The 15859-nt window shown below is 45.8% G+C and overlaps 1 protein-coding gene across 1 annotated transcript in view; it reads right to left on the reverse strand.

Annotated features, from left to right (window-relative positions):
- Positions 1 to 15859, reverse strand: part of il1rapl2 (interleukin 1 receptor accessory protein-like 2) — a gene marked incomplete at both ends in the record, with an annotated part of 321581 nt that overhangs the window by 25196 nt on the left and 280526 nt on the right. Inside the window, 2 exons of the mRNA XM_079228492.1 lie at positions 1628 to 1773; positions 9590 to 9722. Of these exons, the coding sequence (XP_079084618.1) occupies positions 1628 to 1773; positions 9590 to 9722 (279 nt within the window). The remainder of the gene's footprint in view (positions 1 to 1627; positions 1774 to 9589; positions 9723 to 15859) is intronic.

A 15859-nucleotide genomic window follows, 5' to 3' on the forward strand; every position in this document is an offset into this window, starting at 1 on the left:
CTGCTCCTCTGCATCACCTACGTTTATTTATTTATTTCATGTATAAAGGGCATTCACGCCGCCCTCTTTTTCTGACCCAAGTTCGAGGTAACGGAGACGATTCATCTCCTCCTCCGGCGCTGTTCCTCCGTCTGTCTCTCGAGGTCCGTCTCTCTTTCCCCGGGTCGCGGCCTCCGACCCGGCCTCGTCCTCTCTGCTCATCAGACGGAGAGCACGGCACCGCAGGACTGCTGCAAAATGTTTTACAAAGGGAGCCGTGCCCTCATGCATCTTTCAGCGGAATATTTAACGCGGCGAATACGAGATCCTGTTCCTTTCGTTTGTCTCCATCTGTGTTGCTCAGCAGTCAGCACCGCTTGCTGTGGAGGGTTTTCCTGCAGAGCAACGGTCCTGCTCTTGGGTTTCCTGCTGCTCGGTGTGAGAGTCTACATGCAGTATGAGGTGCTGGGTTCTTCCTGTCGTCCGTTTCAGACGCTCCCCAAATGTTTGAAATGAATCTTACTTTTTTTTTGCTTTTATATATCTTGCACATTATCTTAATCATGCTGGAAGCGCTTCACATCCTCATACATTTCAGTCAGTTCCTGCTGTGGAAGGGTTTTCCTTCTTCTCAGATTCATAAAAGGCAATGGATTACGTCCCAGGTAACTAGAGCTTACAGTGTCGTATCGAGCGTGTTTAGGGTTGTAAACGACGCACCGTGGAAGCTGTAAAAGCAGAACTTGACTCGGCTACTTGGCAGTATGAAAACACATTAAGATTCCTTAATGTTTAACCTGATTAGAGGAATGGTTTGACATTTTGGGGAAATTAGCTCATTCGCTCTCTTGGCAAGGGATACATGAAAACATTGAAACCACTCATATCTTTGCGCTCAGTGCCAAGAGGGGAGACGCTTCGTTTACCATGAAGCATAAGACTGGGAGCCGGGGGAAACAGAAGCTAAACTAATTAACATTCTGTATCATGTTTATGTAATGCATACACAAACAGAAATATGGTGAGGCTTCTTTCTCCTGGTAATCAGCAGCTTGGTGGAGTGACTTTGTCATTTTGACTTTTACAATGTGATAATGAGTGAACCTTAGAGGTCCCTATTTACATAACGGCCTCATAGACATGAGGGATCAATACATTTGTCAAAGTCTCAGAAAGAAAGCAAATAAGCGTGTTTCTCACAACATTCCTAATTATTTATTATATGCATTCATCCTTAATGTATAGAATAAATATCCAGGCTTTTTGGCTGATACTAGACTTCCAACATGGTATCAGACTTCACCTCATCAGTGACTCTTGCTAGTTGCAAACGTTTGGCAAGTAACTTTGGTTTGGGTTCTTTGAATATGGCGTCACTTTGTGCCACATGGGCACATGCTGTCGACAATGATAAACACAATCCTCCCCCACAGAATGTGCACTAAAGCGTTGGTTCATGGTCCTTCACAACAGGAAGCAGCAATGGGATGCCACAGGGCTTTGCTCTAGGCCCCATTATTTGTCTGTACTTTGTTGTTGAAGCACATTTTTTTAAATTGTGTATTTGTTTGCAAGCTGTTCTGCCCACCCTTCATGTTCCTCTACATCTGATGCACCACTTCACTGGAGGAAAGAGGTCGTGGCCTACCTTTCTTCTGCAGGATAGCGCTCCCGCTGCGCCGCCCTATGTGGTTCTCCACGTAGCAGGTGTAGTTGGCCAGGTCGGCCTCGTCCACAGCGTCAAAGGTTAAGGACAGCTCCACCTCCTTCTCCCCTAGATGCTCCCTCAAAACCCTGGACAAACAAGGAGGTAACAGTCAGACACAGCTGGGACATCCTTTTCCCCAAATGTAGGTCCTTTCAAAACCTTTCAAAGAAGACGAGGACGTGAACATCTCTGAAACGTTTGATGGATTAGCTGGAGTTTGATCCATGATTACTCCTTGAAAAAGAACCTCAAAGGAGGAAAGAAAGAGGCAAGAAGGAGGAGAGAGAGTGTGAGAACAAGGCGAGAATAAACATGTATAAATCTCAGAGACAGGTGGAGGTCCATGCCGCTTACATTGCTCCACAAACTGCTGTGAGAGGAGAAAGAAGTTAGCAGGAGGGAAGGGGGAGAAGAGAGGAGAAATGAAGAGTGGAGCAGTGTGGAGATGAAAAAGGAGGGCAGAGAGGAGCAAGGAGGCATGTGGAGAAAACGTTGGCAACAGCTGGAAAAAAGACTCTCGCCTTATGGTGAGGTCATACTCCTCTAAAAGCCTCCGAGGAAGAGATGGGAGGAGGAGGAGGGGAAGACTCCGATGGGTCACGACGCTCACCTTTGAGTCGGATTTGAGGTCCGATTCAGTCATAACTATTGATATCTGAGAACTGTGCTGACACGGCGTATTTAGTCAGCGCATACGGTCGTTTTATACGTCTTTAGAATTATGTCAACGCAATGTTACTGTCTCTTTTTGCTTTTTACCAAGTAAGTGAATGTCAAGGTATACGCAAAGTAAACCTTGGAGAGGAAGTGCCTGGTAAGCTCAGCAATGTGAAGTGGCATCACTTGTTTGTTAAGGAGACTTATTTCAGCAGTCGACCCATCAACTCTGTGAGTTTAGTAGAAACCAGAGACGGTATACAAGTGGACGTAGTCATGGTGACGTCGTCCATTGGTTTGTGGACTGTCATTTTGAAGCCTTGAGTTCGGCCATTTTGCCGTCGCCATCTTGGATTACGGCCGTCGACCATGTGTTTTTTTTCCCCAGCAAATGAACAGAAGTGACCATATTTGGAACGTGGAGGAGTGGCGTAGAGACGCTGGTAGAGGCACCACCTGTCAATCACAGTAAGCCCGCCCTAAAGCATATTCTGCTTTACCATGAGGTTTTTCTCGCAACATGATCAGGCAGTTTTGTAGCCTAGACTTAACCGCCATCATTTCACAGCGTTAGACATGTGTTACAGTGATAACGGGAACCGTGCCACATTATTGCACAATGTGCACACCTTCTGCGTGAAGATACTTAGCCATACTTAGCTTCTGCTCAAACACTGTTGTTTTAAAATAATCTAAAAGCTTGGCAGATCGAGTTGCAGCTGTTGTAATCGGATCGTAATCGGACAGCCGTTGTCTGAGGAGGAGTTTAGATGTTCGGAATGATCACAGTTCACTTTTCCAAACTCCGCTGTAGTCGCGTTTAGAACAATTGTTAGCAAGGACGAGCGAGGAAAGCTTAAATATCCACGAGAGGAGTATTTTATGACCTTATATTGTACAGCAAGACTTTGCAGAACTTAAGCATTTAATCAAAAACCCATAAAAATAAAACCGGAATTTCCAAAATGTGGACTCATTTCTGGGTTTTTTGACTAATTCCTGCAGCGCTATTAACAAAATCTGTCCTGTGGTCCAAAGGGAGGATTATTTCAAAAGCCAGTGTCTTGTGAAATTAACTCATTCCCAGCTTCAGAGACTTGAGTATTTACAGCTTGAACCTCAGAGGAAATTGCTTCAGACTGAACCAGAGGAAATGAGTGTGAACAAGACAGAGGTGGACGTGGTTTGGAGTGTCCGGTGGACGAAGACACCAACGTTGTGTTTGAATAAATAATGTCTTGTGTCTACAGCTGTCGTTTCACAACACTGAATTTAAACTGTTATCAGAATGCGGGGAAGTTTGGTTTTCAATAACCACGGCAAAAATATCAATATCAAACCAAACACAAGCAGTAATTACAGTACAATGCTACGTGCCAATTATGCGATTATTTATTCACCGTATGTGTTGATATTTGTTTAACAGGCTCGTCCCAGTATTAAACACCGTGTAACTTTAAGCACAACAAGCTATAAAAGGATTACATTTTCAATTTGGACGATGAAGTGTCTGAAACTCGAGTAAATAAAACCCTTCTCACACAAAGCCACTCTTTGGTTTGATGGTTAGCAGCTGGAGAGGAACCTAACAAAAATGCTGAAGAGCGTAATATTTCCTCTTGAAAAGCACAGATTGAAGTGATTGACTGCATAAACTGGACTAGAACAGCATTGTTTTATATACATGGTTATAAACTGTAATTGACAAAAAGGTAAATTGCTGTAAAGCGATAGAAACTCATGTTTTTCTATACCAACCAGAAGGCCTGAATAAAATCAGTAAATGGAGATTTATTTATAGAATGGAATTGCTGTCAGATTTCCCACACAGTAGCTTATTATTTAGACTGAAACAGTGTCACAGTCTACTTATATTACTTATACTAATTTGTTTTCAATCAATTTGCTCTGTACAACGCTCCGTCAGAAATAGGTCAGGTGCGTTTTTTTCTCGCTTCCGGGATCCTTCTGAAACGCTCTGAGATGAGGAATGAGGTGATGATGGAGAGCTGCGATCAGCTCTAACGGTGGAATATTGATCCATGAATAATTTGCAGCTGTAGCCGGCTCATGCAAAAGTTATTGATTTATTATCTCTGCATTCCGTCACACTTTTTTCCTGTGCCATAACTCCAACCCAAGATAATTTGTCTCAAGTGTGAAGTAGCCTTCCACCACCGTTGAATGACTTTATGTCTCCTAGCAACTTTCGTTCTTTTAAGAAAGGAAAAGAAAAAGGATAAGTTGGACCCTACATGATTGCAAATTCAGCGTATAGAACTGCACAAAAGGGTTTGAACCGCATGGCCGGCAGAGATGAAGCCATGTTAAGTATGTTCTGCTCTGAAACTCACCCTGAAAAGAATCATATATCTCACTTGAGGCTTTTATCCAAGAGCTGGCATGTTTTGACACACAACCTTTTAGCACGAGTGGTCGCTGTGGGAATTGAACTCCTGACCCTCTCAATATGTATGCTTTTCTCTCCCGCTCAGCAACAGAGAAGCAGGCAAACAATGACCTGAAATGCAATATTAGTACGTTCACGGTCAAAGGTTCCTGAAAAAATACATCAAAGGAATAGGATTACCGCTGTTGGTGCGTTCTTCTCTCTGTGCCGGTGGTTAGAGACTGTGAACCGCTCTCATGTCGACCAGGACAGTGTTAGACGTGCTAAAATCCTCGATTAAAAACACATCTCTTCCTTTTCTCACCCAACCCTCTTCAGACCTCCTTTTCCTCTCCTTCTTCCTCCCTCCATCTATCTCTGATCTATAACCCTCTTGACGTCTGCTGTTAAGCACACTCCTACTAAACTGTGTCTGAGCAGTGCAGACTCAATCTGCCCATCTTTGTTTCTATACAACACTTGGGTGAAACCGCCCTCTTTATGCTAATGTGAGCACACCGGGCAATTATTTTTCAAAGAAACCAACAACCAGCTCACGGCTGCTTTTGACACCATCAACTCCACCATCCTTCCACTCTCTGTCCCAAGGCGTTCCCCAGGGCTCCGCACTCGGCCCACCACTGTTCACATTACCCTTACGGCCTCCACTGATGATATCCAGCTCTACACTTCCACAAAGTCCATTGGCACTACAACTCTCTCAACCCTGACCGACTGCCTCTCTAAACCATGGACGCCTGCCAACGTTCTAAGACAGGACAAGCTGATACGATCATCATTGGTCCCAAAGGTCTCGTCAAAACCGTACGCCCGCCATGTACTCAACCCTGAACAGGTCCACTCTGTCTCCCATCCCTTGCATCTGCACACTGGGGTCTCTGTGATGGAGATCATCAATAGCAACGTCTAACGTCTATCTGCCATGTCTCAAGGTCTGAATCACACAAGATATTACAGCACATCCGTTTAGTTTAGCAGCCAAGTGAAGTTTGACCTTTTTTGTGTGTGCAGATGATAGCAATGATCATCATGGCAAAGTATAACTGCCATGCTCAATAGCATTAAAAGGGGCCAATGTAGCACCAAACGTAGCGCAGTCGGGGTGCGTTGCACTCTTTGTGGGTGCTTTGAGATCACGCAGCTTCTTTTTGTCCCATTTAAGCAATTCTAGCAGCCACGAAAGCCCTGCTTTTGGGAATTCGCCCCTTAAAGTACGTTGACAAGGCTCTCCCTTTGGAACGCTGTGCAACCACATGGAGCCGATACACACCTGATACAGCCTGACTCCACTTCCACAGTAGTATTCCTTATAGTACGTCTCCCAAAGTTATTAAAAGGTAATGCCACAGCTAAACCATTGCACTTGTCATGCTCAAGTCGTCTCTGAAACAACCTTTATGTGATATAAAACACCTCCAGCTCCATGGGATACGAATACTGGTCATTTTAGAAAGAGAGTAAACAGTAGTCAATAATAATCTACAGTGATGCAGATGTGAACTCTGGTTAAAAGAACCTTAAAACAGTGATTACACAGCTGATTTCAAGCAGGTAAAGAAGAAGCCTCTCCACACCACCAGACATGTTGGCCAGCGCTGCTTTCAAGTGGAAATATGAAGGAAGCAACGGCCCAAATGGAAATATTGCAATTGTAAATTCACTGCACATGATCGAACTAAGAACTTTCATAGCTGAGTTGCAGAATTGTTGAGCGGCTGAACATCATTGAAGTTGTGCCGACCACTGCAGTAAAACTATAGACACTGCTCATATATATATATATATATATATATATATATATATATATATATATATATACATATACATACTGAATATATGATGTTAGTGGTGTGTTTGGGCATATTTAGCAAAAAGAAAAACAGAATTCATGATGGAGACAGATGCAGGTTTTCAGAAGGAGAGCACTTGGAGTGGAGGAATAGAAGTCTGAAACTTCCTGTCGGTGGCGTGTATTCACTTGTGTATTCACTTGTGTATTCACTTGTGTATTCACAGGTGTATTCACTTGTGTATTCACTTGTGTATTCACAGGTGTATTCACTCGTGTATTCACTTGTGTATTCACTTGTGTATTCACAGGTGGCCGCGCTCTGGAGGCGGAGAGTCAACAGTCCTCTCACATGCCGCAGGGTAACAATAATTGGTAATTATGGGTGCTCACATTGTCACGGAGGCCACGAGACAATGTTAGATCCTATGCCAACAGACAGGGACACACACACACACACACACACACACACAGACACACACACACACACACACACACACACACATGGACGCAGCAGGACGGGAGGTGGGCGCCAAAACGTGGACAGATTAATGTGCCACACGGCGGGAGTCTGTCTGCTGCGGCGCGATGGTTTGGAGTAGCGATGTGATTGGATTAGAGGCGGCCTGAGGACCGGACTGATAGATGGAGAACTCATCAGGCAGAGGTTAATGTAATACCACGGGGCATGATTAGTTTCAAGTTTAAACACTCATCCTCGCGCACACTCGGCGAAACATTTCCAGAGGCCCCTGAGTCGTCTCCGCGGTTACACGGGATGGAAGACGCTGGTTCAAGCCCCGGCAGGTCAGCAGGCACAGCTCCTGCTGAGGCGCCCGCTGAGGACTCGCACTGCCGGGTGGCTGACCCTGACCCCTGACCTCTGACCTCCCTCTGGAGGCCGCCAGTGGAAGAAGGAACAGGATTTCCCTCGAGGGACCGATACACATTCACATTATTAGTGGTGGGCTGAGTTGATGACATCAAATATGAAGGAAGGGTTTTGGGTAGGAGAGAATATTTAAAAACTGTGCCTTCTTCCAGGGTGAGGAAGCTCGTGTCGATGGCTGAAGTCCAAAGCGAACCCGAACATGGTAATGTCTTTTTTTTTCGTGCTGTCACACAGTTTTTTTTTCTCCGCTGCCGTACCAGAAGTGAACAATAACATGGAAAGAGGAAACGCAGTGAACCCGGAGTGTCAGAGTCCTTGGAGACGGAGCGCTTATCCACGCCAGCCTCTTCACAGGCGGCCATTGCAATGGAGCAGTCTCCATTACTCTGGGGAAACCAAACAGGCGTTTCCTGCCGCACCATGTGAGAGTAATGAATCTGCAGGTTGTTCTCGACAGAGAGGCTGTTCACAAATAACCAAACTGAATCAATGTTTACCGTAAAAGTCGGGTTACAAGCCTACCTTCGGTCAGTGTCCCCTTTAGCTCCCCACTGTAGCCAGCTAGCGCTCCTGCTAGTTCCGCGCTAACTTCCGCTAGCTCCCCGACAACCACCGAAGGTAGCGGGACCAGCCCCGGCTCAAACACCCGGCTTGGGCAGAGGGGACGCGGGCAGTAGCAGCAGCAGCAGCGGGGAGCTAGCAGCAGAGCTAGCAGTAGCGCTAGCTAGCACTGCTGCTAGCTTGCTACAGTGGGGACACTGACCGGAGGTAGGAGCGGCTAGTAACCTGACTTATACGGTAATTAGGGGACCCAAAACACAAAAAAAGCATGTTAGGTATCAAATAAAAAATTTAAATCAGGGCTACAATAATATATAATCCCCATGTACAACCTCTAAACACAACTCAAACAATACATAGGATTAGGGTTAGGGTTGGAACATCTAACTGTGATTTCATCTTTTAATGTACTGTCATGTACAGATGAATCATCGTTTCATCACTGTATATCTCCGACCCTTGACTTGCTCATATCCGTCAAGCGAGAAACCTGTGCAAGAAAGGTGGAGTTTAAACACCGGACACCTTGTTTTTTTACGGGCTGCGCTCATGTGCTGGAATGGATCCATCAGGGCAACAGGCTCTAGTAGTCAGAGGAGCGAGGCAATACATCCACGGCTCAGTCAGCTCAGGTTGGCAGAGGAGACCAAGTCCGACAGTCAAAGCCACAACAGGGTTTGTGCTAAACATCCACTAAAGCTCACAGCCTGACTTCCTGGTTGCCCTTTGACCTCCTGTGTGTGGTCGTGTTCCACAATTGTGTTGTTGTTGCGTCGCACGTCAACGTGGAACGCAATCCATCCATCGAACCGCGATACGATCGATCTGGAGAGCTGCGATAATGAAGGCCAGGTGGTCGTAAATCAGCGTTTTCCTCGGCACATGAAGTGCTGCATTAAGTGGAACGTTTCATTCAGTGATCTGCAGCACGCTGACCTACAGGAGAGATATGAAGTCTAATCCTGCACAGCTCATCCCATCTCTATCAGCATCCAGTGTTCTGTTTTCAGGCATAACGTATATCTGTAAAAGCATCCATCAAGTAGTGTTCCCATGTGTGTGTGTGTGTGTGTGTGTGTGTGTGTGTGTGTGTGTGTGTGTGTGTGTGTGTGTGTGTGAGCTGGTGGTTTCATGGTGATCGGGCCGGTTGTTTTAATGATATTTGACGCCCCGCAGACAATCAGGTTTCTCCCAATGGAGCCCACTGTAATTGTACCCAATAGGGGAGAAAATGAATTCAATTTAACTTTATTATTAGTATTCATACTTTTTTTTTTTCCGCGGAAAGTTGAGGAGAAATCCATCAGAGAGCCCTCAATGAGTCATAAATCATACGAGAGCAAATTAGATACTGACAGTGTGAGGAGTGCAGCTGGAGTCGAGACTTTCTTTTTTCTTCCTTCTCCAGAAATTAATTAACAATAGAAACCTGTAGACTTGAGAGGCTGTAATTGATACCATACTGCCATGCATGCCTTACAGTATTATGTATAATCACGTGTATTTACTCATCTCCCACACCTGCTGCAGAGTGTTTACTTCATTATTATGAGGGATAAACCGCATGTGGCTGAGGGTTCACGGCGTCTTTACCTGACTTCACTTTCTTTAATGTGTCCCGCCAGCTCTTCCACAAACTTGTCTCCTTTCATCCAGTAGATGATGGGCCGTCTGTTCTCTCCGCTGTAGCCGAAAAAGGCCTTGCAGTCCAGACTGAGGTGCATACCTGCAACACAAGCGACAACTCTGTTACCATACAGACACTCCGGACATGGTCACACCTCACAGCCCGGCTCGGCTTCAGCCAATCGGCTTGTAGCTCCGTCACTGAGCGCTAAACACTCAACAAAGCCACGCCTGTTTGTGTCCTGGCTCCTCAATGGTGGAATGATCTCCCCATTGACATCAGGACAGCAGAGAGTACACCTTGAATAAGGAAGGTAGCGCTGTAGTAGCACTTTAATGTCTCTTACTGATAGCACTTTGTGGTTTAACTTTATTGAATAAATTCTACTTTCTTGATTCTTGTTGTTCTGAGTTTGTCCTCATGGTTGAATCACTTATTGTAAGTCGCTTTGGATAAAAGCGTCAGCTAAATGAAATGTAATGTAACGTCCACGAGGAGAGAAGGTGAGTGGGGGAAGTGCTCTGGTGGTGCCGCTGACAGTGAGGAGCCGGATGAATTCAACAATATTACCATGCAGGATTTTGGAAGACTATGCCGAGGATGAACTTTTTTGAAAAAATACTTGCCTTCTGCAAACTATGCATATTGCAATATATGCAATATGTACAAGGGTAGATGGGGTGGGTGGGGGTAGATGGGGTGGATCCATGAGGCCGACCACGTCCGGCCTCATGGATGTAAAGTCAGATTACACAATGAGCACACACTCTATTATAGTGGCAGATATCCATCTACTCATCTTTCCATCCATCTAGAAGACCCGCCCCCCAAAAAAGAGGCAAAACAAACTCTAAATGCACCAGGCTCTGTGATACAGTACCACACACACACACACACACACACACACACACACACACCCTCCTGTAAGACCTTGAACGCACCACTCTGTGACTACAGCTATCAGCGGTGATGATGGAGTATTAATGAGCGTTCTAACGAGCGCTACCTCGTTAGGCAGTCAATTAGCAGATAATTATGATAGACCTCGGTATTATCATAATGATAGCTCTATCAGCGCTCTATCAGCGCTCTATCAGCGCTCTATCAGCGCTCCGACACCGAGGCCATGACGTCACGTGTGTTTCCGTTTGAGACGTGAACTGTGAAGTCTTGAAAAGGATCATTTCTAACAATCCATAAAAAGGGAAGTGGTCTGCATTGTGTTGGTGGTGTGTTTGCTCTCCTTTGTGCTGAGGCAGGCAGCATCCTGTACTACACACACACACACACACACACACACACACACACACACACACACACACACACACACACACACACACGCACACATGCGCTGCAGAAAACAAAACAGAATCTGAATTAGAGTGAAATGAGTTTAGCTTGACTGTGTGCTTCTGCCCCGGTGTGTGTGTGTGTGTGTGTGTGTGTGTGTGTGTGTGTGTGTGTGTGTGTGTGTGTGTGTCTGTGTGTGTGTGTGTGTGTGTGTCTGTGTGCGCTCCTGCAGTAATTGATTAGCACCCTGAGGGCGTGTTTGTGTTCCCAGCGTGTTATAGTGATTAATATCATCAAGTGTGTTTTCACTTGTGTGGCACGAGGGAGTATGTGTGTGTGTGTGTGTGTGTGTGTGTGTGTGTGTGTGTGTGTGTGTGTGTGTGTGTGTGCGTGTGTGTGTGGGGGGGTTGCGCCCGGTGCTGTGTGTGTGTGTGTGTGTGTGTGTGTGTGTGTGTGTGTGTGTGCCAGTTTCCCTCAATCACACCTACACCCTGAAATCCAGTCTCATAAGGCCAAGCGGAGTCATCACTTCTGAAGCAGCAGGGTGTTTATAAGTACAAAAAAAAGAAGGTACATTTTGTTCCCGCTGGTCTCAAAGTGAGACTTTAAACCGATGATTGACGGGAGCTTTTCCAAGTCATCACACCTCGACGTCCCCGCTTCAACTGGTGTGAACGCCTCCATCAAGCGCCCGCTCGGTCCAATCCCGAGTGAGGAGTCCAAACCGACCAGATCCAGTCATCTCTGTGAGTCTCTTGTGACTCCACTCAAACAGGACACGCCCCCTCAGCCACGCAACGGGATTGCTGTGCGCTTGCCTTCCGTTTAGCGCCTCTGTTGTGCTTTCTAGCGTTTAAAACTCCAATTCGGTTGAATTAGGACGTTGACGTTTTAGGCCACTGTTCTTTGCAGACAAATTATCGGAAACTAAATTACCCAGAAGGCAAGGTACACATGGTCAGAGCCACACATCATAACAAAGCGTTACCAGAAGCATCCGCTCCGGTCTCTAACACCCGTTAACATATTTATTAAAGCTGCACTAACACTCTTCATATCCTCGATGCATCACATGAGGAAGTGTCGAGCTCGCGCAGAGTCATCGCTCTGATTTCTGATTCTTTTGTCTTGATGCTGAACGTTGATCATGGTGAATTCAAGCAGGAAGTAGGGGACAAACCTATGTGGTTGGGTTCAGGAAAAGATCGGAGTTTGGGTTAAAATGAGTATTATTTAGCGGAATGTTTTTCAACTGAAAAAGTTACAAAATGTCACATTGTAGCATAATACAGCATATATGGTAGGTAGTTATGGCGCTACCTACTGGCATGGAAGAGTATTTCATTACACGGCCAGACACTATATTGCAGCTCAGACGCTCCACAATGGAACATTATTTTGCGGCAACTAAATAATATTTTTTGGGACTGATTAATTGAAATTGGACATTTTCCCCCGGCATCGTGATAACGTGCAATATGACCAAAGTAATCGGCGTGCTCTTCCAGCCGGGCGTCACTTTTCAGGGCGTCCAATTCCAGCGCTTGGTCAGAGGCCTTCAGGGTCTCCGTACCTCAAGACGCCCTGCATCGTCTGAATGAGACGCCCCGCAGTTCCAACTCACTCCAATTCCCCACGGCGTCATTATCCGGCACTGAAGAAGACCAGAAAAGCTCTATACAAGTCCGGGTCCATCCATCTACCATTGAAAGTCGTCTCAGGGCCGGAGCTGAGGGTGAAGGGCTGAACCAACACGGGGCGCTGCAACACCTACTTGTTGGAAGCCAAAGCAATTTGAAAGTTGAAAATACCTATTCCTGTTCCCACAGAATTGGAATCATTGGAATCAGTATTGTAGAATTAGCTTCTAAAAAAATGATAATAGTTTGAGTTCACTTTTGTGTTGTTTTCTGATAAATTGTGGAGAATTTTAATGCCGATATCTTGCAATTAAATTGAGTGACATTACATACGATGTTCATTCCTTTCAGCACTTGAAAGTGTTTTCCATTTAGATTTGACTACAAATATTCAACAAAAAGTAAGTTGGAAAGAACAGTTTATTTCATGAATTATAAAAAAATCATCATAAAGCACCTAAACTTATAAATTGAGAGACTCATTCTCTGCGACATTACTATTACTACGTTATTTTATTGTGTTGTGTAGAAGGTAGGAATTCCTCAGCGAGAACAACATGTTATGGTTTACATGATTTTTTGCACTGACAGGATCCCAGATTCCTGGAGGAAGTGATGTGAGGCAGACAGAGCTTCTGCTTTCCCTCCTCTGTGACTGGAGCTGCTCTTCACATCGTTAGTGGGTTTGGCGTGTCACTCGTTGGGTTTCCCTGTTCTCGCCCGGCTTTTCTCTTCACTGAAATAGCTTCTCTGTCTCTCCCTGTCTCCTCTCCTCCTTAATCTCCTCTCCTTTATCCCCCTGTATGCCTCCTCCGTCTTTCCTCCCTCCTCTCCCTTGCCCTTATCGTTCTCTTTTAAAAACATCTCTTCTACCCTTTGTGTCTATACAGCACAAGCAAACCGGGTCCTGACGCGCTGGAAAGTGTCACAGAGCGGGAACAAGGTGGAATTATCAAATTACTCTTGAAATAGTACAAAGAATTACATCGTTAAAGACTGAACTCTGTTGTGGCAAACGGAACAAGAGCAGCGGGGAGAAGGAGAAAACCCTTAATGTGGGAAATGAATCACTGAAAGCTGTTTAACACACACACACACACACACACACACACACACACACACACACACACACACACATCCGTGGACTTGACTGTCTTCATGACAAGAAAAGGGCCGAACTTAATAGACTTTGGCTGTGATTCATTTTCATAATTCTGTCATCTGTGATTCAGCCCCTTCATTAAACCTGGGCCTACTTATTACCAGCGTCAACATTAAGTAAAGGTTATTGAAAGTGATAGTGTCAGCGAGAGGGACTCAGTTTACGGTTGATCCGGTCCTAGAGTTTAGTTTATTTACTGGATCCCCGTTAGCTGACGCCTTAGCGGCCGCTAATCTTCCTGGAGTCCACAGACAAGACAAAATATGATACATACGAAAACATGCAAAACATAACGTGAAACAAACAGTTCAAAATAGTACAAACAGATACCGAGTGCAGTCGAGGAATTTGTACAAAGAAAACTCAGATGACTAAAAAGCAAAGGAAAACGTCCTGAGGTGTGCCTTTAATTGTTTTTTAAATGACAGATATTACCTGTATGAGTTATGTGAGCAGGTAGTAAATACCAAGCAGTAACTGCACGCTGGTGCAGCAGAGAACTTTTGACAGCTAGCTGCAGCCGCACACGGCGTGCATGAGCACATAGTTTATGCAACAGCACGCTCCAGCGACATGGAGCTAACCGACGCACTGATCCCTTCCCCTGCGGTCCGACTGCTGAGCTGCAGAGCTGCAGACATTGCTGCAAGAGCTGCACGCGGTGGGAAGAAGCCACCCGTGGCCCTAATGAGCGCCTCCAGAGCCGGAGTGGGCTTTAATAAACCAACGCCAATTATCAATTCCTGCTTCAAAACTCTTGTCACATACACACGGCTCTCGGCCTTGAGGCCAGGATCGTATGGGAGGTGGCGAGAAGACGGAGTTGACAGAGACTATATAATTGCTAGACAATTAAAAGTATTTGTTTGTATGACAGGGATAATTAATAATACATAACACTCCCCTGCCGAGGCCGCAGCTGAATGCAGTTTAGAACGACAAATAAAGGTAAATGGAGTGAGATCAAAATCAAACAGCATTGATTCCCAAAGGAATGACTTGCTTGGTAATGAGGAGAGAGAGTCTGAGACAATGAGTGAAGACGATGAGCTCGTTTGGCTTCATTCTGCCAGCTGGCCAGAGAGGAGTCAGAAGAGCTGCCGCCCGGAGAAGAGCAACACAAAGAGCTGAGGACATCCGGCTCAGAGCCCGTCATCAGAATGAGAGCAGAGTGCAAAGCCTAGTTCATGGCCGTCGTTGAGCATTCAAAGTTCTGCGTCGGGAACGTGTTGCTCTGCAATTAACCGCCATGCCGCCAGGGGGTGTGTCTGTGTGTCTGTGTGGTTTCAGGGGTTATAGCCAAATTCCGATCACAGTAAACGTAACGGCGTAGGGGTCTGCGTCGACGGCGTCGGGGTCTGCGTCTACGGCGTAGCTGCGGCGTCGAACCATGAACTAGACCTAAGTTAAAGAAAGGAGTGTGCACCAAAAGAACACTCCCTTCTTTTATTTTTTGTTCTGGTAGTTTCTAACAAACTAAAGAGTTTTATTTCCCACAAAGTCTTGGAAGTGTTCCAGCTGCCAATCACCTGTTTTATGCCTATCGGCCTGATGGCACACACACACACACACACACACACACACACACACACACACACACACACACACACACACACACAGTGATCTAAATCCGAAGCATAGACTGTGTCCATCTGTCTCTCCCTGTTTCTGTCTCCCTCTCTCTCTCTCTCACACACACACACACACACACACACACACACACACACACACACACACACACACACACACACACACACACACATGTATATCTCATATCTAATACGTCTCTGTCCATCTGCTCATTTAAAAGCACACACCGTGTGAGACCTTTAGGTGGTTTGAACCTGTGTGTGTGTGTGTGTGTGTGTGTGTGTGTGTGTGTGCGTGTGTGTGTGTGTGTGTGTGTGTGTGTGTGTGTGGACCAGGTATGGGGTGTATGGGGGTTGTCTTGGTAACAGCTGAGTTTTGGGTCTTGGGCTCCAAGGGAGCACAGCTGCACATGGCAACACAGATGGTGCCACACACACACACACACACACACACACACACACACACACACACACACACACACACACGTGTCTGTAAGGGGCAGCTCAGCTGTAACCTGGGAGGCTGTTCACTCTGTCATTTAGTCGTTTCACACA

This window comes from Taurulus bubalis, assembly GCF_910589615.1.
Source record: "Taurulus bubalis genome assembly, chromosome: 13".
Taxonomy (NCBI): domain Eukaryota; kingdom Metazoa; phylum Chordata; class Actinopteri; order Perciformes; family Cottidae; genus Taurulus; species Taurulus bubalis.